The following is a 23,899-nucleotide window of genomic DNA, read 5'->3' as shown; positions in this document are numbered from 1 at the left end:
ACATTTTCATTTTCACAACAATCAATATTACAATAAATTTCACCATGCTATACATACAATATATCTATAAATGTAACACTTAATAAAAATGACATAATTCTATGCTTTTGTAATAACATCTACCAACTGCTGCAGTATATACGATATGATTAATTATGAGCTAGTATAATTAAAACATTACATTAGATAATTTTCATATAAAAAAATTTAAAATTCTATTAAATGTTATTGTACTATTCTATAAAACATTACCTGCTAATTATCAGGGATACTTTAATTTTGAATATTAAAAAGAAAAAAATATTTCAGCCTTTGGTAAACAGTAAAAATTAATTAAGAAAACTATAAACCTACGATAAAATTTATTAAAAAAAATATAATTCATTCTAAATAAATGGGAATATGTTTTCAAATCTTTTTGGAACATTTGTTCATTTCCTACAATCAACTATTTAAACAAAAAAAAAAATCTTCAGTGACTGTACTTCAATTAGAAAATATTCATTATGAAAATAATAATATACATTAGAAAATATTTAGAAATTCATTAAGAAAACGAATCACTCAAAATATAATTAATAATATGAATAGTTTTTCATTAGGTTTAAACAATATTTTTTATCATGCTGATCATTGAGCAGAATCTATTTTAAAAATAAAGGACTCATTTAATAAATAACATGAAAAGTTATTATTTAAAAATTACTGACAAACACCCATAAAAATGAGTTTTATAATTGAAATGAATTCAGTAAATTTTAAAAATCTTAAGTGCACATCTCTTTCGGAAAAACTAAATTGTATACAAAATATGCCTGCATGGCAAACATAAATTTTACAAAAATTAGCAGTCAAGATATATTTTACATAAATTATCAGGCGATGACCAGTTTAAATTTGACCAATGCTAATATTAATTGTAACACACAAAGGTTATGAATAACAAGGTCTAATTTTACATAGTATATATTTAGGGATTAGATTATCTGGTTTATTTTTTACACATAAAAGCACACAGTTAGAAAATTATTGATGTATTAGTTGGAGTAAGGGCACACAATACAATTAATAAACCTCAAATATTAATACTTCAGTTAACAAACAAACAAATGCTGGCTATGTAATAAATTGCACTAACTGCAGCCACCAGGCACTCACTGTTCTTGCATTTGGTATTCTACTATATACTTACATCATAAAAAATTCCTGCCTTTTTAATTGCATTGCAGTTGACTTGAGTTGTGGTTATATGTTACTATAGTTATGTAGATTATGTTATTATAAGTCTACAGATGTAATAATATATATATATTACTTTATTTTGAAGTTTTGGTTTAAAATAAGGGTTCCCAATTGTAGCTTATAATGTTAACAAAACTATCAATTTTAGTGTTATAATATAAAATAAAACTGTGCAGGTTTGTTGAATTACTAATATGAATTAAAAAATAAATAATAATGTTAAACCAACCCGCCGGGTTGGTCTAGTGTTAATCAACATTATAAATTAACTAATCTTAAGGTCAAAGTTCTTAGGTTCAAATCCTAATAAAGGTAGTTACTTCTATTCGGATTCTAATACTAGATCATGGATACCATTATTCTTTGGAGGGTTTTTTTTTAAACCTACGGGACATTAGGTATTACTTCAGAGGATGAGATGAATAAAAATTTTTGTAGCATGTGAAAATGCCATGCCTGATCGGGTTCTTTGGTGGTTGGTTTCAATTAACCACATGGTTCAGGAGTAGCTGACCTCTCTTTTATTTTCTGTTTAGCTTCTGGAACCACCATAAGGTAATATTTTAGAGGATGATATGTATGAATGTGAATGAAGTGTAATCTTGTGCAATCTCAGATTGACCAATTCTCAGAAGCATGGTTAATTGAAACCCAACCACCTAAGAACACTGGTATCCACGATCTAGTATTCATATCTGAATAAAAGAATGTTTTTACTCGGATTTGAATCTTAGAACTCTTGACTTCGAAATCAGCTGATTTGCGATGATGAGTTAACCACTAGACCAGCCCAGTGGGCTGGGAGTAGTCGACCTGAGTATGTTCAAGACTACAAATTTACTGGTACAGTTACATTACACTGATAAAGTAGCTAATGACTTTAATTGATGATGTGACTATAAATAAAAGTATTTAAAAAAAATCAAATAACTAACTAAATTCTGTTAATATTAAGGAATATTCCTTCAGGTTTTACACAAGAGTTTTTTTGTAATTAATGAAGTTAACTACTAAAAAAGCAGATAGCCTACAAATAAGAAATTTACATCTCAGCTTGTCCAGTTACATTCTTCTTAATTTCTGCTATATATAGAATAATACAGGAGAAAAATTTTGAACTTTTTTTTTACAGAAATGAATATTTCATTTAAAAAATTGCAATAGTATATTTTGTAAGAGATTATAGTAACAGATTAAGCTACAGATTGCAAAAAAAATTAAGTTAGGTCAATTAGAAATATTGGTCAGATAACCAATATCAATTTGTACCAATTGATACCTTTGGTGTAAGAATCATTGTTGATTAATATCAAGTGAGCAAGTTAAAACTGAACCAAGCAGGGCTGAACTTCACTAGTGTCATATTGGTTATGACTATTACTAAGCTTATCTACTGTTGTCAATTGTAGATTGTTCATGCTTCGGTGCAGTAGAGTTTTATTTTTCACAGTTGTGTTTTTCAAAAATACGTTATTCAATTGAGGAAAGGGTTCCTACAGTAGAAGCTTGTGTGTTCTGGATCCTTTCCAGAAACTGGTCACATATTCACTGAAAGATTTCAAATGCCACAATCCAAGTAAAGAGGAAACTGCATACACAATTTGGTTAAAAAATGGAGTAGATCAGCATCAAATGCAAAACAAAATATAAAATTTAAAGTTAAGATTCCGGAGGCCATAGCTGATATTTAAGGAAGAATTGCTGACAGTCCAAATAAATTTATATATATAAGTTAATAGAACAAAGTAGTATAAAATGCAAATCTTGTCATAAGATTCTTTATGATTTAAATTTGAAACCATATCATGCAACAGCTTAAAAGAACGGATAAACCGAAACATTAGTTATTGTGACTGGCTGCTCGAGAAATGTTATCAATGGACAGACAGACCCAATCCTATATTTCATATCAGATGAAGCATGGTTTCATTTATCTGGGCATGTTAATTTGCACAAAGCCAGGTATTGGTTTTGAATAAGAATCCTCAACAGATGTTTGAATGTCCATTATGATAAAAAAAATCAGTGCATAGCGAGCTGTTTCTGATATCCATGTAATTAGGCCAATGTTCTTTAACTGGAGTCTCAATACAGAAGTGTACTGTACAATTTTCAAAGAATTCTTCGCTCAGTTAACAAATTGTGAAAAACAGTCTAGGTTTTGCCAACAAGATAAAGCAACACCAAACCATTCACTGGTATGCATTTACGTAAGTTTTACAGAGGAATGAACTCAGCAGAAGGCAGTGTCCTCTGTGTTCTCCAGAATTTTATTTAATATACTTTTCTTCGTTTTGTTTCATTTATAAGTCACATCTGTTTAGTTTGTAGCTGTTCATTTTGAGAAACTGTTTCAGTATTTTTATAATAACAATACATAATGTATAAACATAAAAAAATTAAGAATAAAAAATAAATAAAATTTATTTTTTATCCGTAAGCCTCACAACAGCGAATAAAATAAAAAATAAAATATTTAATTTTTCATAATAAATATTCAGAGGAATATGTACTAGGAAAACATCACAATAATTAAAAAAGAGACTAGTTGCTCATGAATATAGAAATAATAGTCACCGCATGGACAATATATTGAAGAAGCTAAGCAACCATAAAATTGATTTTGAAAAGATAAAAGTTCTTAAGTGAAACAAATAATTAAACAGTGGTATTAGATATGATATTAATGAACATAGATATAAAAATCACTGAATAATAGTAGATTATATTGTGATTAAAAAAAGGAAAATGAAAAAAAATACACATAGATTAAAATTACATTTCATTTTTGCAAATCTAATCTTAGTCATTTCATTTATTCGTAAAAATATGAAAATTCACTTTGTAATTTGTAACATATCAGCACATCATATATCATTCACTTATATGTATATAACTACGAGCAGATGTGTATACATATGTACATTTTAATAATTAAATACAATATCGACTCTATGTTACTGACTATCAATATCAACAAAAAAAACAAAACTAACAGTTAGAGACAACCTGGTTATCATACCCTGACCATTTTCATACTTGATTTTTAATTAAAACTTAGTTAAAAAAATAGTTTAAGGTTTTTGATTATTAATAACAACATACTGTAACAATTATATTTGATATACAAATAAAAAAACTAAAATTGTATGTTTAAATATATAAATAAATAAACTACCTATTGAGTATAAAAAAACAAAATACACAAATTAAGAGAAAAATGAATCCTCAGGTAATTTTCAGATTTGGTTCCTATTTATAAATTATACATAATATGAAATAAAAGAATAGTTTAGTTATTAATACAATAATCAGCAGCTTGATCATGGTAACTATCAATTTTAAAATATGTAAAAAGATAATGCATTGCCTAAGGTAGCATTTTAATAATTAGTGAGTTAAATAGCTTGAAACACACTTTTTATGTAAACTGAAACATTAGCGTTGAGCTTGCTATTTGGTATATATATGGATGACTTTTTTTGTAGTTATTAATGCAGAAATATTTAACATAAAAAAATGACTGGGAAAAAATAAGAAATAAAATACTATATTATAACTGGAGAATGGATTGATGATGGTCTAATTGAAAGGTAGCTCTCTCAATTTGTGGATTTTGTTTCATTATTTGATTTGGCAGTTCATTTGTTGATATCGATATTGATAATGAATAAAGAACTGATGTGATTAAATATTCTTTTCTTTAATAAATTGTAATTTATCAGCTAAGCACCTTTGAATGGTTCTATTTTTCATGATTATGCCTTGTAATTAGTAGTGAGGCTAATACAGTTTGGCAGCTATTTAGTACAAGATCTCCCAATATTATACTATTAAATATTTAATTCTGTATTTTTAAGCATTATAAGACAATTGAATTATTTTTTATAATTCAGAATTCTTTGATTTAACTAATTTTAGAATGCAACCACTGTCATAGAATCACACAACTAATTGATGGTGCTGTTCATTAATTTAGATGTAATTTTTCACCCAGGGAAGGATAATAAAAGAAAAAAGTGCCCTTTTTCATGTCCTGAAATTTTATGGAGATCTGTTAAAAGGAAATTTTTTTACAAAATTAAATATTAGCAAAAATAAATTTGTTTTAAAATGGAAATAATAAATTAGGTACAGGATGTAACTGAAATAGATGGAGAAAGTTTGAGAGCAGATTCCACATATCAAAATAAGAAAAAAGCTGCGATACTTGTGTTTCAGAAATGCTTAGTTTACTGTCAGTTGGCTGTTTTGTGTTTTTTACAAAGTAAATTCATATTTCAAGTTTGGGTTGATATATTTTAATAAAATTTTGTATATATTGCAACGTTCTTAATTAAAAAAGTTATATATGAAAATTTTTCATCAGCATATTTCAAAATTGCATCTACACAAATATCAATGTGAATTTCAATTCCAGCCCTCACATTAGCTCTCATCTTACGTTGATGTCATTTCGCAGACTGCCATTAAGATTCTCATATGCATACTAATGTTGGTATGGAGATTAGTTACATTTTTTGAACATCAGTGTGTTACAAATTCAAAATTTGCAGTTGGAGGAGTCGAAATCACTTGTAAGCAAACTGAATTCATATTAAGAAGTTAGTAAGTGTAAGACTCTGCACATACAAAAAGTAGTAAGAGTAGACTAACTCTATTGATGAATAGTAATGAATAGTAACGAATATTATCTAAGTAAAACGAGTAGTAACGATAGTAATGAATACTATCAAAGTAGTCTCCAATAAACTTGTAACATTGATGTTATTTGTCTTGAACTTACACTACGATCTTTATTGACACATTGTAAGGTATTCTCCATTAATTGAACTGTTTGAACTGCTCTCTGCTTTCCTCGAGGCTTTATAATTTGATGGTTGACTATTATCAGAAAATGGCTTCATACAGTTTCGTAATTGCTACCATAGCTTTGCCTTTTATAAAAATCATGTTAGACTGTTCACAAATTGAAAAATTTGATATAACTAATATAGAACGTTTCTTATATCATAAGTGATTACTTATGATAAAGCATAACTAAATATTTATAAACAATATCTCTGTTAAGAAGTAAAACAAAAATCATGTGGTTTTGATTACAATTAATAAACTTTATTAATATAATTGTTATAGTATTTTTTATTATTATAAAACAATTACAAATTGTTTCTGATTGTAGTAAGGCTACTTTTAACCTTCAGTTGGTAAGGTGAGGTGACATTTCACTGATATATATGGGGAAGTGACATAATTTTGACACACCTTAATTTTTTATGTAATTTTTAAGTAAATTTTTAATTTTAGTTATTGTTAAGTGAATAAAGTTTTTTAAAACACCTTTAATATTTTAAACCACTTTCTAACCCTTCGCAGGCGGTGGTGTTTTATGGCTGTAGGGGGAAGACATTTTAAAAAAAAGGTTCATGCAAAAACTATTTAAAGTAACTTAAAACATGCATTCATGCATAAAACCAGCATATGTATTATGATTTTGCTGAATTCTGCCACCGATCTGGTTAAGGAACAATGTTCAATTATCTCATGAGAAAAAGCTTATGCGAAAACAGCACAAGTCTCACTGACTGCACTAGAATTTGCAAACTATAGGTGATGATTTTGGTTATGTTTTACATTGAGTTCTTTTCATGTAAAAGACACTGAATAATAATAGTAACAGCAGTAACGTTGATGGTAATATAAAAACAGATATTTTGAAGAAGTATTGCACCTGAGCCGGGTATAGTATAATATGGTTTTATTGTAATAATAATAATATAAATATTTTTATTCATTTTCTTCTGAATTTTTATCTCTAAAATTTTGTTTGAATTCAAATGAAGCAAGCCAAAAATGAAGTTTTGGAAGGAACAGTTTGTAAAAAAATTACTCAAAAATGAGTGAAAAACAGGAAAAAATAATGCACATGTCTTGTTACATACGCACCATCATTGAACTCATCTGATAACTGAAGTAAAATGGTTCTCAATCATGTTGTATCAGGAATTCCCATCTCAAAATGATTGAAAGAACATCTCCTGCCATCTCTTGAAATTTATATGTAATTACATGAAGACAAATACATTCAGAGACCCATATATGGGTTTCCGCCCTCCAGTGTAAGTACAAGTAGCCCATACATGGGTTTCCGCCCATGAAAGGTTAATATAGTAAAACACGTTTATACTGTAATGACAAAAAAGAACTTGAGAGATTGTGGGTTTGATTATACTTCATGATGTTAGATTACAACAAATGTTTGGGACAATTTTCACATGACTCACAGAAACTGGAATTTGACCAATATTTGTAATGGTCAAAACAAAGGGTAATGATTGAATGTTCATATTTAACTAAGATAAGCAATAACAAAGGTTTTATGAATTTATATAAATGTATAATAATTTGGGATTGAAGGCCAAATTCCAACAAGGAAGTAAAAGATTATATAAGTTGAGTGGTACATGATTGTCTGTAATTTTAAAGGAATTGCCGACAAAAATACTCACACGGTTGTGAATCAAAGGAATTTGGTCTTTGAATACCAAAGAAGGAAAACCAATGTTAAAAAAATAAAAAGAAATAAAGAATTTGGAAATCGTAATTTTGAGTTGTTGGTTTTACTTTTGCTTTTTTAATTTTATTAAGATCTGAAATCATACAGTTATATTTTATTAATATTATATAAAAATACGGGTGAATATAATACGATAATGATAGTAATAATAAGAAATAAAAAAAAAATTGTAGTTCAGTTTTCATAGCAGTACGTGCAAATCTTTTTCAGATAGTCTAAACATGGAGGGTTTTTACATTCATAGCACAAATACAATGTCCGCTTCTTCTTTTTTGCAGGGCAGATACTGCATGTCTTTTGGTCTTGCAGTCTTCTGGAAGTATCTCAGGTTCTTCTTGTAATTTAAAAATTCTTTTTAATGAAATTTGTATATCTTGAGAAATGCTTTTATTATCTTTGCGCTGCATAGGCAGTAACTAACTTCATTGCTACTACTTTCAGATAGTCAAAGCATCTGTAATATGACTGTATGTCTTGCGATTGGTAAGCGATATAGGAATTCACTGCACAAATATCAATTAATCTGTAGAGCAAAACCATCAGCCACCTCCTTGTACGCCAGATACAAGAGTAATTACTACATATCTTGTCTAAACCATCAACCCCATTTTTTGTGGCATTGTAGTTGGATGTAATCTCAGGCTTATTATTTTTATTGTCATCACCTTTATTATGATGCATAGCACTAATAAGTGTTACTGTTCTGTTATGTTTTGGTATGTAAGAAATCAAGGTCATTTCTTTGGTAAAGCCATATAAACTTTGCCCAATTTTTCATTTTTTATCAGGGTGAAATTCTGCTGGAATTTTTTGTTTTCTTTTATTTAGGGTGCCAACATATGTTAGCCCTTTACCTCCCAGTTTTTCAATCAAGTTAATTGCTGAAAACCAATTGTCCCCAGCTATTTTTCTATTTGAGCCATAAAGAGGTTTTGCCAGTCATATTACAGATTGTGTTGGTTTAGAAAATTTGTTTTCTTCATCTGACAATCCAATTCCATCAGAACCGTTACCACTGTAAATGTATGCGTTATATAAATAACTAGTTCGTGAGTCTGTAGTACACATCAATTTTAGTCCATATTTATTTGGTGTTTTTGGCATATAAAACTGAATGTGAATCTGCGCGGAATGGGACTAACATTTCATCTAAGCAAGCATTGAACCGATTTGAGTAAATGCGCTGACAGTTAGCAATAAAAATGTCAAATATTTCTGTAAACTGTTTGTCATTAGTTTTCATCTGAGTTCTTGTTTCAGAATTGTTAAATCTGAGAACAGTAAGTAATACTAAAAATTGCTTGTTTGACATTACCAATCGAAAGAATTCGCAGGCTGTTCCATTGGTAGAAAAAAATTGAGTCGATGCTTTCATGGTTACATTTGAATATTGCTGTAAGAGGCAGTATTCCTATAAGTGCTTTCAATTCAACAATATCAACATCATTCAGTTCAATAATATTTGCATTTTTGTATCTTGTTCTTAAAGAAAGCAGTTTTTTGTTTGTCCATTCCAAAATAATATGTAAAATATCATCGAAAAATAGTTTATTCTATACCACAATCTCACTTTCATTTTGAATATTATGCCTGTTTCTAATTCATAATACATATTATGTGCCGCAACTCGGACACTTCTTCTCGATTCTACTTTAGACCATCTAAAATTGGATTTACTCAGATAAACGTTGTCATCTACTTTCCCATGTTTATCAATCCCTTCATTTTCATCACCTCTTGAAATTTTGACCTCAGAATCTGTATCATGTTCACTGACAATACAGTCATTCCGATCAACAGCCTGTTCTCATTTCCTACAGCAACCACCTCTCAATTTTCATCTGCAGCCTATTCTTGATTATCATTTGCACCTTGTTCACTGTTTTGACCTGTAATTGGATCATCAATATCCGAATCCTTGCTTTCCCATCCATCTAGTTCATGAAGAGCTGCTTCTTCGAAATTCTGATCATTCACATTCATTTTTACACTGGAAAAAACTAATATAATTTGCTAATAAAATTGAAACAACTGGATACAAAGAAATTTATATTAAACCAAAAATCCGCATTATTTTCATTTTACGAAAGGAAATTGTACTTACATAAATGTGAGCACATCTCAGTTCGACATTGAACACTTGATTGAGAAAAAATACACTTTAAAAACTCTCAGTGCATGGCAATCTAATTACAACTAAAAAATTACCAGCTACTGCAAAGCACGTTTCATTATGAGATCAAGGGTGGGGGTAAGGGGGGTAAACACGTAGCGACCAGATGAATGCTGTCATTTTGACGTCACCTCACCAGTTGAAGGTTATTAAATAATGAAACATTCTTCTGTTTTATGATTTTTCTTTTTTTAAATTTGATGGGCATTTTTTATCTTTCCCTTTCTGTTTATTAATGAAATAAATGAAAACAACTCATAATTTAGATTAATTCCCTCTAGTGATTTCTTTTATAAATCATAAGTTAGTTTTTTAAATAAGTTTTAACAAAAATGAGGTGTCATTTTGTTCATAATAAACAATTAAAATTTTTGGTGATGAAAGAAAATTTGAAAAAATAGAATGTTGGTGTAAACATGACAACAAGATTTTACCAAAATATCTCAACCTTTTCTTGATATACGAAAATATATTGCAAAAACATAAAATGACTAACTAAGGGAAAACTAAGCATTACTGGAGATACTGTTATTATAAGAGCTCATTTTACTTCAATATGAGGAATCTGCTCCTAAAGTTTTTTTTATATATTTTAGAACAATCATGTGCTAACATTGTCATCATCAATATTAGGTTTTACAAAAAAAAAGGATAAAGAAAATAAATAAAAAAAGTCTTGTGTAGTCCTGCACAAGATCAACTTTTTGTTAATTTGAGTTGGTTTGAATATTTTCTTAATTTGATTTAATATTGCTAACAACAGATATTTCAGATAAAGAAGCGTCAACATTCCAACTTGCAGCATCAAAACAAACCATGCTACTCATTTGCCCTGCTTAAATTTTTTAACCTTAAATTGAGTATAACTCAAGAACGACTCAACTATTCTTCATCAAATTTTCACATGCACAACTTCAGATATACTACTACTACATCATATCTAAATTTCGATAAAATTGATCAAATGGTTTTGAAATTTTTAAGCCAAAAATGTTATATGTAGGCCTATATATGTAAAGAAATCCAAATTTAAATGAATGGTATTTTCATACTCCTTATACCTCTAAACATAAAGAAAATCTATTTTAACCTTCAGTTCCACAATGTGATCAAAAGCAATACTGTATTTTTCTTAGAAAAGTCGCTAAAAAATAGTACCTAAACATGAAAGATTGGTTACAACTTCAACTTTGTTTTTGTATACTAGCATATTCATAAAGTATCCCAGATAGTGAACCTGAATATGCCCTAATAATCTTACTAACATGACACTAAGTATCGTTACTATTATAATAATACATTTTTATAGTACACTGTAAAATGAAGTTGTGGTCTTAATTTATTACACAGAAATATTGTACAATATTTTATTGCACAGAGATTTTTTGTGGGGTATAGCTATTGAAATGTTTTCAATTTGCTTAATTCACAATTAATAGAAACTAATAAAGCAAACAAACACTAAGTGATTTAGTTTTTTTATGAGTCTATGGATATTTTTTGTTACAAAATACTTGTAATTACTTAGTTGTTACTGAAAACTAAAGGTTAGAGAAAAACCTAAATATTTTCTGTTTGGAAGACAATACAGCAATCTTCTTTAAATTTATATAAACAGCTCTGCGGTTATAAAACTTATTTTAAAGATATTTAGCGTAAAATATCTATAATAATTTGTGTAATAAATTTTAATAGAAAAAATACTGATTTTCATTGTTTTACAGAAATTTATAATTATTTTTAATTAATTATAAGTGAAATAACATCTTTTTACCTCAATTTATGGTCATAAGGTATATTTTAATCTTTGTTATATGTCTGTGATGGTAATTTTTAATAATATTTCCTTTTAAAATGCCTGACCAGGATTCAAACACAGAACTTTCCAAATGAATGGCTAATATATACCACTCAGCTACAGAGATCGATAGTAATATTATTTTTTAAATTAAAATAATAAAGCTAAAAAAAAAAGGTTTTTCATCCACTTTAAATATTTATAAGATATTTTTATTCGTACCCAGCTCATATGATGATGAATAAAAAAAACTATCAGCAGTTATTTTATAAAACTACATACTGTATTCGTTTCGAGTATTTTTAAAAAATTAAATCATAAACAAATATTGTGCAGCAAAAAAATGTTTCATTGTTTAACATTATATCTGTTTTGAGCTAGGGACTGCCCATGAATTTGGTCAACATGAAGTAATGGGTTTTCAACCCCCTCTTCAAAGTGAAATCCTATAAAATGTTAAGGACCCCTTCTGTAATATCCAGTTTAAGAATAATATTTTAAACTAAGGAGTAAAGAAACATTTTTTTTTTTATTTAAAAAAAGATTGAATTATTTTCTGTTTTTATTTTAAGTAATTAGATAAAATAATTTAAGTATTAGATTGATATTTTTACTTTTAAATTAATTAAACATTTTTATGTGTTAATTTTGTCCATCTAATTCTGCAAGTAAACACAGAACAGAAAAAAATTATTCTTTATTTTTCCAGATTTATAAAATGGTTATAATAAAAGTAAAGTACAGACAACATATATGTTATAGTGTTTTAAATGTGAATTTAGCAAAAAACACCACAATAATTATTGACCAATAATGTTTGTACCATTAAAGCAAGTAATATTAAAATATAACACATACATTTTAATAAAAACAAAACCTTGATGTCCTAACTCATATTTTAATAAAACAATTTTTATTCAGAAAATTTTATTTTTTTATCATTACAGATAAAATTATTCCTGGGAGAAATTAAATTATGTTATTCCTTTCCAGTAAATAAGAATTAAAACAAACAAAACAATAAAAAAAAATTGTTTGGCTGCTTATTGTATTAGGAACACAATCTATTTTTTTTAATATTCAAAATAAAATTGTTATTTTATTCAGTTTTTATCTACAAAAAGTAATTAATCTACAGATTTTCATTAGAGATCTTGGGTTATTTTATAAACACAAACCCTTGAATTAAGCTGATGTAAGATTTTTGTTGAATCCCTTCACAACATGCTATGCAATTAATGGATGGTCCCCTGGGATTCTTAACAAAAAAATTATGATTTAGTAATATATTGGAGGAAATGAGGTACATTATATTCTTATTTCATCAGATTCAGGTGACCTGAGACTCTGAAAAGACATAAACCATATGATTCCATACAGAATGTTGTTAAAGTACAATGTCATTAAAAAAAAAAGGAATTGAATTTATTGTGATATAGGTATTAAAAGAGCGTAACATAATGGCAAAATTATTTCTTTAATCCCTTGTCTTCAGGGTAGCACAAATCTGGATTTCATTTAAAGATTTTAACTGATTTTTTTTTCATGTATAACAATTTAAAATACAGTGTTTACTTAATCTGATAAAATCTTGAATTCTTGTCATTTTTATTCAAATTTTAAATAAGAAAAGAATTTCTGGATATAAAAATTTGCTTAGTTTTAGATACTATTTAAACAATGATGATAGCAAGACTGAAAAAAAAAAATGTGTTTGAGTAATTGAAAGGACACCTTAGTATATGTCAATCATATTTAATTGAAAGAATGGTTTACTTAAGAGGTAAAAATACAAGTGAATTTTTAGTTTCTGTTTATTCTATTCTAAAATTTAACACATAAGTTGCGAAGAGTACAGGGCTATACATTTTCTCTTTCATGTAATATATTTCTGTCTAAATTTAAATATTAAAAGATTCTAAGACAAAAAGAAGTACTAAGTAAATATTATTAATACTCTATTTATCACAAAACATTTTTAATAGAATGTATACGCTTAACCTATGAAAAAACAACAAAAATAATAGATTTAAAAAATTAATCTATTGAGACATGAAAGTTAGAATTATCTACTCATCACAAAAATATTAACAGAACATACATACTTAAAATAACAAATATTTTAACAGAAAAACATCAATGTTTTCTGTTCATATATTTATACTCGTAAATCTATTACAATATTTACAAGCTATAATTCAAGATTTTACTTTAACTTATATTTCTTTAATAGTGAAATGATTATAGGGCATCATATTATTTAAATAATGTAACTAAATTTGATTCTTATTAATGCTATTGGAACTTAAGCCGCTGATCCACTGTTGGTGTTCCACTTACTGTGAATTTCAGTCAACAATGTTTGTAAATTTATAACGATCATAAATCATATTAATAAAAATAAGATTTTATTAATTATTTTAGTTCGTAATACTTAAGATTCAATTATGGTATGTATTTTACACTACTGGGTATTAATACAAATATAAATTATACAATTTTACAATATGAAACAATAAATCTCATATTTACAATATTGTTTTATAAATTTTATTTATACACATATAAATTACACATTTATTATTTTTTATGTTAAATCATTTATTAAATATTTACATGATATCTTAGGTAAGCTTTTTTTATTTAAAAATACTATACAAATAATTTACAATTTATTACAATTTTTTTCCCAATTTTCTTCATAAACTCTAGGAACAACAAACACTTATAAAAATTCAGACAAATATTTGATACTATTGTGTTGGTATACAATCCTACACTTAATAACAAATCTTATTAATTGCTATTTGTAATAGCAATTTGGCCCAAATTTGATTAGGAATAAGAAAGTCAACTTTTACTTCACTGATCATCATCACTTTTATAACTTTCAGCCAACTTTGATCCATCTATCAATGGAATATTCTAGAGCAGCAAGCCACCTGGTATAAATAATAATACTTATGAACATACAATTCTATTAGTCAAAGAATATTTATATAATAATATAGCAGTATGATAATAAAACTTACAGCAATTCAAATTTTTTCAAGTTTTTTTCAACAAGCAAACTCCTTATAGTAATTTCATAGAGATATGTATATGTAATGTGTATTTAATTATAAATATATATATTTCAAAAAAAAATAATAAGTTGAAACCTCTGTCACTTTAATTTTTATTTAAGACTCCAATACCTTCAGTATTTTTGAAATCAATTAGTGGCTAAAGGTTGAGCTCTTTCCTCACTTTGTCAACCCAATCAATTTTGATTATTTCCCTCATTATTGTGGTTAATGTTGTTTATAAAGAGCTGTATGTTGTAATTTGTTACTGCTTTATACTTTACAGCCCAAAAGTTAGGTTACTCCATACAAATAAATGATAATGTGTAATTTTAACCACACATGCTTATGAAAAGATTAATTTAATCCCATATTTCTAACTCATATATTTCAAATGATCTGAACATTTAGATTTATGTGATGTAATTTTTATGTAATAAATATGTACAATTTAATTTTACTACTTTTTTTATAGTTTTATAAGTAGATCAAAAGATAATTTTAATGTTTTTGTTACAGCTATTCCACCAGACTTGTAAGACATTACTTTTGTTGTCAAAAATAGTTATTACACAACAAACTATTTGAAATGGTTTAAAATTTATTAAATAACTTGTTTATCTCACAAGCTGAAGTTCACAATTATATTATTTAACTAATTAATTATTATTAATTTCTGTCTAAACATTTACAATAAATTAATTTTCAAATCTATACCAATCAGTTCATGTTCTACACTTTTTGTTACTATTTTAGAAAAATGTCAATAAATAATCTGGTTATTTTGGGTCAAAGTAAAAAAATTGTTTGTTCAGCATACATATATTTATTTAAAGAAACCTGTGCAGAATAAAACCTAATTTGTTCCTTTATTACTGTGTAGTGCATCACAGAAAATGATGACAGCTGCATTTTCATTATTGATGCAAATGGTACAGAAGATTCGTGCTGAAGTCGATACAATAAATCTACTTCAGAACAAAGGCCTTGCCTTTGTTATAATCATTATTAAAGAGATTATCTAAAAAAAAAAGGATAACTGAAGACTTCATGGAAGGACTTCAAGACCAATATTTGCAGAGCATGGTTATAAACATATGTACAGGCAGCGCGACCAATCTTGATAGTCGGTTCCACGGCAGTGACAGCCACAATTCGAATCATTCTGCTTTTTTGTAAGATGTATTGAGGTGTTAGTATTGGATCACAGAACACAATTTTTGGGAAAAAAAAATTTTTTTTAATAATCACCTCAATGTAAAGTTAATATTTTGAACATTATTACATTTTAAAATCTGATATATATATATATATATATATATATATCAAATGTATGATATATATTTATATATACACATATAAATTACATCAATTTTAATTAATATCCAACCACTTTCTGTGAAAAAATGTGTTATCATGCATTTTTCAAAATGGTAAACATGACAAGAATTACAGAAGTAATTCTTGTATATGAAGCTGGAAATTGTACAATAGTAGGCTTACACATAAAGTGGTATAACATATTGTTGTGTGTTCGCAGCTCGATCAGGATACTGAGAGATTGACAGTTTAGATTGTTTATGTAGTAACAGTTTATTGGTTTAAAAACATAATTACAGTAAGACAAATCAATATTAATGACAATGGTGATGATAATAATAAGTGACAATAACAAAACAATTAATGAAAAATAGTAAAAAACAAATATTAATCATAATGATCACAACCACAATAATAGGATAATAATAATAAAAGACAAAAAAAATCCCACATTAATAATTAGAATGACAACAATGGCTACAGTGAACAATAATAATATTACATGACAAAAACAAACAAACAATCATAAATGTCAATCATAATAATAAAAAAAACAGAGATTACACCCAAGACAGAGTTTAAAATAGTCATCAGGATTTATTCCAGGTAGATAAACAGAAATCCAGAATTCAGACCCATCAACAAAAGACCCATCAACCGCTAGTCTTAACACTTTTAACCACTAGTCTTGTATTAACAAACAATAGTGCACTAGATAGACAAGTATAAAATTCAATGCAAATACCTTTGCTGTCCACAAATAAAACTACCCTAAGAGTTTATGAATGAAATTTAGTACAGTACTTCTTTCACTTATAGTTTTACAGTAACTCACCGATAGTATTCCTTATTTACTGGAATTACTTGTGTCAACTTAATCATATCAAACTTAATTCATACTGGAAATTCGCTCCTTCACTGTCCTCCCCGCAGAATGCTCTTGCTGACTGACGTCTTGCAGACTTATACTGCAAACTCTACTCGCTAGACTGATGTAACGTCTCACTGGACTGATGTTGCAACATCTCGCAGACTGACATCTAGCAGAAGTCACACAACTAATTTTTAGCTGGTCTTCCCAGGGATATTTATACATCTATCTTCTTTATCTGCTGGACTAGACCCAACTTGAAGCGTGAGAATGAATGACCAAGTCTGTTTGTTCCCATGCATTCCTTAACACAGGTTAATAGTTTTTCTCACAGTACAAACATTTGTTCATTGTGTGTCAGTAGGCAGTTTTACAATAGACAATTATTAAGTGGACTGTTACATTTACTAAAATGGTTCCTTTTAGTCCCTTTCTGGATTCCTCCAATTATTATTTTTTCTACCACTTTCACAATAATTGGTAGGAATCCATTACTCAGGCCTGCTATACCACTCTTGTTACAATATAAATAAAAATATATTACCTTCATTGAGTGTTGGTATTCCATTTTATTTTCAAACAAATATTCACATTTTTTTTAATGTCAATCAGGTGTTTCTGTTCTTTTTCTGACTTCGGAAATCAATCACCTTCTTGTTTAGGGTCAACAGTAAAAAATCGGTGGCCGTGATGTTCACATACAAGACACGTGCACCGGCCAGGCAGCTGGAAATCTCAGCAGGAAATTCCTTTTGAGAAAACAGTTAAGTACCTGGGAGTACTTAACTCTTGGACAGGAAGCTTACCTTCGGGGAACATTTTAACTATGTGACCCGTAGGGCTAAGGTTGCTAGGGCCTCACTATACCCAGTACTGAACAGTGCCAGCCCATACCCACTGGCAACTAAATTACTCATTTTTCGGCTGTACGTACTGCCGATTCTGACATATGCTTACCCGGCATGGGGGGCATTGTTGAGCTCCATGCTTCAAAAGAAGATTGAAGCCGTCCAAAATGTAGCGCTGCGGACAATATTTGGAGCTCTGTAGTTTGTCAGAAACGCCACTCTCCGATGCGATGCGAGATTGCTAACCGTGTCTGAAGTGGGGGTGGCGTAGGCGCGCAGACTGTTCGGGAGAGCGGCTATGTTCGAACACGGTCATCTTCGGAACATCTGCAGAGAGGACCCAACTCCTCAACGTGTATGGAAGCGGCCTCACGCCGTATTGAATGAACCACTGTGAGGAGGCGGTGCGGGAGTCGAGGATTGACAAACCAGGCATAGGGGCCTCTGTACCGCGTGAGCTACAACCGGAATAAAGCGTTAGAGAATTTTCTGGCCTTGCGAGAGAACATTCATTTTTTTTTAGTGTAACTTGTAGTATAAAACAATGAGCTGTACTGTCTCGCTGAGATACCATGAAAGGCGCTAAGTATTTTACATATTTTTTTTTCAGATAGAGAGCTACTGTACCGACATTTCTGAAAAATCGTAGACTTGCCACAATGACGACAGAGGTAAGAAGTCGAACAAACGCCATTTGGCATCGGGGCTGCGCTTTTTTTTTTCATAAGAGAGATCCCCCATTCTATACATATATATATATATATATATATATAAAATAGAAATATATATGTATAGCGCCCACCGGTAAAAGGAGGACAAATCCCTTTCCTTTTCACTATCCTAATCATCACAAAATAAAATAATAAAGATAATAAAAACTTTCCTTTTTTTTTGTGCATGTGTTTGTTCTGTTTTCTATGTTCCAGATATCACACCCACGACAGCCACCACAGCCAACACATCACTGGTTTCTTCACTGCGGCCACGCAGTCCCCCAAACCCTTTCCGGGCACACGTGTGTCTGGAAGATTAATTATTTGATGTGTTTGAGTAATCTGCTCTTACTTCTTCAACAAAAGGCGTTCGCCACTCTCAAACCGTGATCACCAATCATGTTTTACCCCAATTGTAAGTTCCCCTTTTTCCTTTCCTTTCAAGAACGAAGAAGAGGGAACGAGCTCAGCAGTCACCAGCCCAGCAGCCACCAACAGCATAGAAGAACGAAGAAAGAAGAAACCAGCACTTTCCCCCGTTCAGCCTGTCAGGGCCACGGGAACAACAAGGTTATAGGCATGTAATTTCAATTACTGCTGAGTCTCGGAAAGTGTAGGTCAAAGAAGAACGAAGAGGTCACCTGAAGAAGAAAAAGAAGAAAGAAGACCCACTACGCGACCTGCCGTCACGGACTGGAGTCCGGATAAAGAGCCCAGCAGAGAAGCAGTGTAAAGGGCAGCCATCGAAGAAGTAGATGAAGAACTTCTCCTTTATTTATACCTTAAAATATCTTAATACTTACAATTAATTAAACCAGCAATTGCGACTGCTTCCGGAAAAGGGGTGCATTGCTCCCTCCAAAAACTAGGGCCCTGTTGTGGCGTATTCCTGCTAGCCTATGAAGCGCTAGCACCGAAAGGACTTCAGCTGACGGTCTGAAGGGGAATTACGTTGGCGGCACAGATTTTAAAAGCCTAGCCTCCCGCAGTTGGACCCAGAAATGGGTTTGAGAATGCTGGTCCAAACGGATATGGAATGCTCATCATAAATCCGTCCATAAAATATAACAAAACTTGAAATTTAGACCCGTCATTAAAATAAACCCTTAAACACATCCGATTACAGAATCATACAGCAGCAAGGGACACTGTCCAGGCTCTACGATTCGAAGGTAGAATTTGTGAAACTCCTGCCAATTTTGCATTCCATTCCACCTTCTTGTTTCATAAACTCATATACACTATATATTATTTACTGAGCCTGCCATTTTAGTTATTTGTTTTTTACGGTGGACTTAATTCACTCATAATTATAAAACACTAAAAATATACAACTAATTATAAAATGTGAATTCTTTATCAATCTAAACTTGAATAAAAAGAAATGGAATTTGCATAAATGCTCTTACAGGATCAACAAATACAGGACACCTAGTTAACTGGATTACACTCAAGCATTCAGTAATGTAGGCTTATGGATAATTATTTATTTTTACATTGGCCAGATTATATTTGTAAACTATGAGCACATGATGTAGCTGTATTGTTTCTTGATATGATTCAAAGAAGAGTCACCTTTCTGAAAGTGACCCATTTCCTGAGTTATAATACTTGACTTACCTGTGTTTATTTTTACAATACATAAAATTACGATAGATTTTAAACTATGTTTATATATTCCAAATAATAATAATGTCAGTTAATCTATCAATTAGCACTTGTCTATTGATGTAATTGTAATACTTGTTGAAAATAGGCCTACATTTTTATAACATCTAAAATTATGCCATAAAATTTTTTTTATGGCAAAATACTAAATCATTTATAAAGTATAGGGGGCAGCCTATGTGATGTACACATAGGCTGACCCCTATACTCAGGATAGTTAATTACTCAGGCTTACCATGCTATTAACTATCCTGAACATCTCTGACAATGTACTGCATACTATGTAAGTATACAGAGGTATATAAGATGTTTTCATAAAGGAATGACTATCTAACTGTTCCACCCATCCTCTATCATTCTATCTCTTTTGCACACATTGTGCATAGCTGTACGCCACCCGCTATACAAACAGCAGAATTAAAGAATATTTAAAAGTAATCCATAATACCATCCGATCCAGTAATATAAAATAATAACTTGTATTTATAAGAAAGCAAATTGCTTCTGTGCATGAAAACTAAACTGAATGTTTTCAATTTGGATAACAGGCACAGTAGCTGTCATAGTTTAAGCTTCAAGATTCATTGCTGTAACTGTAAAACTTATAATTTATCAAATATGTCAAATGAAGACAACCCATATTTACACACTTTTAAAACTTCAATTTTCTTAATAAGTTTAAAGATATCTTTACGATAGCCCTAATAATTCAACTACCAATAGCATGTTTTTTTTATTTGAATAGTCAAGATTAAAGGCTATTTTTATCATATGAAAAAAATTTAAAAAAAATGGAAGCTATTTAATTTATTAAATAGCTTCCATTCCAGTTTTTTAAATTAAATTTTTTATGGCGGTATTGTTTACCCCTTGGTGAAACTGCACTAACTTTTTTAAAATCAAAAGAAATCTTAATTGTTCAACTTATAAAATTAAATAAATATTATTAATTATTAAAATGTTGAAGTAAAAAGTCTAAATATTGTTACATACTGGGTTGTCAGGTACCTACTGTTAAGATGGAACTTAGAATTTTTTTATGATCAATGATAAAAACATTAAAGCAATAAATTATGAATGTTCTACCAACAGCCATACGCAAACTTTGTGCTGTCATAGTTTTTAATAATTCTCAACATGTTGTGATTATTCTACATCATTCATGAATTGAAATTTTGTTTCCAATATGTTCTACATAGCTCAAACTGGATTTCTTCATCAAAAGGGATATTACTGATGTTTAAGCATAGTACATTTATCATATTTTATAAATTATTATTACCTCTTTTTATCCATTTCTGTTTCAGCATAAAAATAAAAATGTCTTAAAAATGGTTCTGGAGGAGTTAGTTCAAATGCAAATCTTTTAGGACCAGATGCTGAACTCTGGACTCTGTATCCATGCAGGCAGGCCATACCTAAACACAGATAAAAAACAAATAAAATAAAATAATATGTACATTATTCATTATATAAATGAATAAGTATAAATTCCTTATGTGTTTATATTTTTATACTCTTTCATTGAATGACTTGCATTTTATACTATAGATATTTATTGTAGTTTCACATACATTGTATAAATAACTGAAATTTAAAGAAGAAAGTAAATAGCCCCTAAATTACATAGCAAATACTATACAGGAGCAGCATTTGGCAATAAAATTTGTTGACACTTCTGTAATTTAATACCAAACAGTAACAAAACATAAGATTACAAATAAAAAGAAAAAAATACTTTTGGTTCAGTAATATCATAATATAATATAGAAGCATCATTCTATTTTACTTACAATGGATAAGTAAGTGTAAAATACAAGATTTAAGTAACATTATCTCAAAAAAGGGGAAAAATGTTGACTTACTGTTTTGTAGCATTTAGTTAATTGTGTATAAGAAAAAAAACAATTTGAACTTTTTAACAGTTTTATAAGTATAATAATAAACATAAAATAAAAATAACATAGCCGTAAATGTACATTATATTTTTCTCTGACTACAAAATATCTACACTTTACATATTTTCAGTTCTTTAAAACTGCGTTAAGTCAAGGCATAATTAACTAATCAAGGTTTAGACCTTGTAGTTATTATAAATAATTCTGATTAATATACAATAATATATATTTTTTAAAAGTGAAATCCTTTCAATCTAAAGTTACTGATTTCCACGTACACAAACTTGACATAGATTATTATAATGATGAATTGTATTTCAAAATAGGATTGAGCTTTATAGTTTTTATTTTCACTAAAACTTACGTAAGTTTTAATTTACGTTTCATTATCCTCAAGAGTGAGTCATGTTACTAACAGAGTCTATATACGAGGGCAAGTCAATTATTATCCACAATTCAGTTATATTTTTGTTTATGTTGGTAGTATTGTCGTGTTGGGTAGACGATGCATGCGTGGTTTAATTGTTGTTATGCCTGTGCAGGTTTAATGCTGCTAGGTTAGTTCTATTATCGCTGCCCTGCCATTAACCATGGCTGCTCCACTTTCTGTTTGCACCAAAGAAGAGCAACGTTCAGTGATCCATTTTTTGTGGTCGGAAGGTATATCAGGGGCTGAAATTCATCAAAGACTTTCGGTATAGTACGGGAAAAGTGTGTTGCCACAACAGAGTGTCTACGAATGGATTGAAAAATTCAAAAATGGTCGCACAAGTGTTACGCACAACGAAGGAGCTGGACGGACCGTTTACCGCCACAAATGAGGAAAACATTGAGCGAGCACGTGACATGGTTTTCTTAGACAAACGAGTAACTATTGATGAAGTGACACATCGTCTGCAAATTAGTCACGGTTCTGCCTACGAAATCATCCACAACAGACTTGGGTTTCATAAAGTCTGTGTAAGATGGGTTCCAAAACAACTCACACAGTTGCATAAATAAATGCGCTTGGACATCTGCTAAAAGCATTTGGATTGCTATGGTAACAAACAGTACATCATCTTAGACAGAATCATCACTGGTGACGAAACATGGATCCATCATTACGAGCCGGAGAGTAAACAGCAGAGTATGGAATGGAAACATCCAAATTCACCCTGCAAACAAAAAGTTTGGGTCACCCTGCAAACAAAAGTTTGCAGGGTGACCCAACCATCCAACCATCCGCAGGAAAACTGATGCTTACGGTTTTTGGGACTCACAAGGCCCAGTACTGGAACGTTACGAGGATAGGGGCACGACAATAAACAGTGCATGTTAAGTGCATGTTACAGTGAGATGCTTACTGCCAAGTTATACTTACTGCAATATATAGCTATAATCTATATAAGCTATATAGCTTACTGCTCGACTTTGCCTGCAATTCGAAGCAAAAACCGAGGACTGCTGTCGAAAGGTGTTGTGTTGCATGACAATGCCTGTACACACACTGTTGCCCACACTGCTGAAATGCTCCAGAAACTCAGCTTTGAAGTACTGGCTCATCCTCCATATAGTTGGCTCATCCTCCTTCTTTGATCCACTACCACTTGTTTGGTCCACTCAAAGAGGCATTAAGGGGCCTTCGATTTAGCTCGGATGAAACAATGAAAGAAGTAGTGCATTCTTGGCTTGCAGCTCAACTGAAAACCTTCTTTTATGAGGGCATCAGGAAACTTGTGCAACG

At 29.8% G+C, this 23,899-nt stretch overlaps 1 protein-coding gene across 3 annotated transcripts in view; it reads right to left on the bottom strand.

Moving 5' to 3' along the window:
• Positions 1 to 13,529: 13,529 nt before the first annotated feature.
• LOC142334481 (uncharacterized) overlaps positions 13,530 to 23,899 on the bottom strand; it is a 266,080-nt gene continuing 255,710 nt past the window's right edge. For all 3 annotated transcript variants that reach the window (XM_075382546.1, XM_075382547.1, XM_075382548.1), the window contains 2 exons: positions 21,558 to 21,693; positions 13,530 to 14,732 (listed from right to left, as the gene is read on the bottom strand). In XM_075382546.1, coding sequence (XP_075238661.1) covers positions 14,681 to 14,732; positions 21,558 to 21,693 — 188 coding nt within the window. In that variant the 3' untranslated portion in view covers positions 13,530 to 14,680. The remainder of the gene's footprint in view (positions 14,733 to 21,557; positions 21,694 to 23,899) is intronic.

This window comes from Lycorma delicatula, chromosome 1 (assembly GCF_047948215.1).
Source record: "Lycorma delicatula isolate Av1 chromosome 1, ASM4794821v1, whole genome shotgun sequence".
In the NCBI taxonomy this organism is placed as follows: Eukaryota; Metazoa; Arthropoda; class Insecta; order Hemiptera; family Fulgoridae; genus Lycorma; species Lycorma delicatula.
The sequence above is the reverse complement of the archived record's forward strand: the minus strand, read 5'-3'. Positions and strand labels throughout refer to the sequence as shown.